The sequence below is a fragment of the Rhincodon typus genome, chromosome 1 (assembly GCF_021869965.1).
Source record: "Rhincodon typus isolate 14 chromosome 1, sRhiTyp1.1, whole genome shotgun sequence".
NCBI lineage: Eukaryota > Metazoa > Chordata > Chondrichthyes > Orectolobiformes > Rhincodontidae > Rhincodon > Rhincodon typus.
The window spans coordinates 64115295-64117650 of NC_063332.1; the positions used below are offsets into that span (position 1 = coordinate 64115295).

General features: G+C 42.9%; 1 protein-coding gene across 3 annotated transcripts in view; it reads right to left on the reverse strand.

Moving 5' to 3' along the window:
• The window catches only part of elovl7a (ELOVL fatty acid elongase 7a), a 44443-nt gene that overhangs the window by 15930 nt on the left and 26157 nt on the right, over positions 1-2356 (reverse strand). For all 3 annotated transcript variants that reach the window (XM_020511303.2, XM_048604619.1, XM_048604626.1), the window contains exon 4: positions 2204-2284. In XM_020511303.2, coding sequence (XP_020366892.1) covers positions 2204-2284 — 81 coding nt within the window. The remainder of the gene's footprint in view (positions 1-2203; positions 2285-2356) is intronic.

Here is a 2356-nt window from a genome sequence, read left to right on the forward strand (position 1 = left end):
CCTCTTCGACCTGTTTGTTTCCTCTCCACCTATCCTCTCCTCTATCCCTCTTCTATCCGCCTCCCACTCTCTCCCTATTTATTTCAAAACCCCCTTCCCCTCCCCCTTTTCTGATGAAGGGTCTAGGCCCGAAACGTCAGCCTCTCTGCTCCTATGATGCTGCTTGGCCTGCTGTGTTCATCCAGCCCTGCACCTTGTTGTCTCGGATTCTCCAGCATCTGCAGTTCCTACTATCTCTTATAGTTTTGAGACTATTGGAGTTCTTTATCCGTAGCACATTATTTCCTTGAAGGGGAACTGGTGGATGAACTGCACTTGAATTTCCAGACGGCATTTGATAAAGGTGCCACAAAGGTAATTGCAGAAAGTAATGCAACATTTTACACAGTGAGCGATATGGGCATGGATTGACAATTGGCTGCCTAAGAGGAAGCAGCAAGTAGGTATAAAACTGGCCTTCTTCACCTTCGCAGAATGCAACAAGTGGTGTACCACAGGAATCGGTGTGGAATCGCAGCTGTTCATGTTATGCAACTCATTTGGATGAAAGAATTGATGACAAAGATAGGTAGGAAAGCAAGTTGTCAAGAGGAAGTAAGGTGGCTAAAAAAATGCTATTGGTCAAGTGAGTGAACAAATGTGGAAATGGGGTATAATACTTGGGGAAAATGAAATAACACATTCTGCTAGGAGAATAAAAAAAACTTATCTAAATGGTGAGACTGCAGACCTCTGGGATGCAGAATTTTTACTCCTACTGATTCGCAGTATGTGGGTCATGTTGGCTGGGCTTACATATATTACTCATCTCTAGTTGTCCTTGAGAAGATGGGGAGCTGTGCTCTTGAACTGCTGCAGCCCATTTGTTGTAGGTAGACCCCAGCACGGTTGAGGGAGGAGTATTTCTGCACAGATTTAAATTTTGCTATGGAAGGATTCAGGTGCCCAGAAATTTACTTGGGTCTGTCTTACTAACCCAGCAACAATACCACACATGCCTCCCAATCCTAATGCATGAATTACATAAGGCAAGTGCACAGGGACAGCAAATACTCAAGAAAATAAATAGTAGAATACCTGTGGTTTTTTTTTTTTAAAATGACAAGGGATATTAAACACAAATGTCGTAGGTTATGCTTCAATTATACAGAGCACTGGTGAACAACACTGGTCTGTTTATTTAAGGAAGGATGCAAATATATTGTAATTAGTCCAGGGAAGCTTTACTAGAGGAAGAATGGGTGGGTTTTGTGGAAAGGTCAGACAGATTGGTTTCCATCCACTGAATTCTAGGGGAGTAAGAAGTGAATTGTTTGAAACACGAAGGATTGAGGGGTCTTGACAGGGTAGATGCAGAAAGGATATTTCTCCAGTGGGAGAGTCTAGAACTGGGAGGTCACTGTTTTAAAATAAAGGGTCACCCATTTAATAAAGAAATTAGCGGAAATTTGCGGCTTGAGAATCTTTAGAATGCCCAGTTCTGGTCATCCTGCTCAGGAAGGATATTAATAAAATTAGAGGGGTTTCAGAAGAGATTTACAGGGCTATGGCCCAGACTGGAGGGTTTGAACTATGAGGAGAGGCTGGGACTTTCCCATACTCTCCCCTCCCCTCTATGGAGGGAGCAGAATCTTGGTAAAAACCGAAAGAACTGCAGATGCTGTAAATCAGGAACAAAAACAAAGTTGGTGGAAAAGCTCAGCAGGTCTGGCAGCATCTGTGAAGGAAAAACCAGAGTTAGAGTTAACGTTTTGGTTCCAGTGACCCTTCCTCAGAACTGTTCACAGGACCCGAAACGCCAACTCTGATTTTTCCTTCACAAATGCTGCCAGACCTGCTGAGCTTTTCCAGCAAATTTGTTTTTGAGCAAAATCTTTGGATGCTTTTAAGCAGAAATAGATTTGGTAAGCAAGGGAATGGCAGTTAAATCAGGGTCGGCAAGAATGTAGATTTGAGATTGCAAACAGATCAACCATGATATTTGCAGAGCAGATTCAAGGAACTGGTAGACTGTACTTCTACACTTTGTTCAGCCAAAATAATTTGGAGTTGTTACCATGCAAAGTTGTTTATCTGGCACAGTCAATCAGGAACCTTTACTTCCCACCGCCCCCCACACCATTGAAGACTGGCTGACAGATTAAGTTAAAATATACATATGCTCCAAGCACAGCTGTAACAGGGCAGTTGAACATATACTTACCCTGAGGGCTTGAGGTGACCTGGAGTAATCAACAATGTCACAACGGAATGAATATCCAGTGGCCCAGCCAGACATAAGGAACTGTGGAACCAGAAAAGTTAATCACTACAAGTTTCCCAAAAAAACTCAACAGTATTGAGTGCAGAGCTGGAT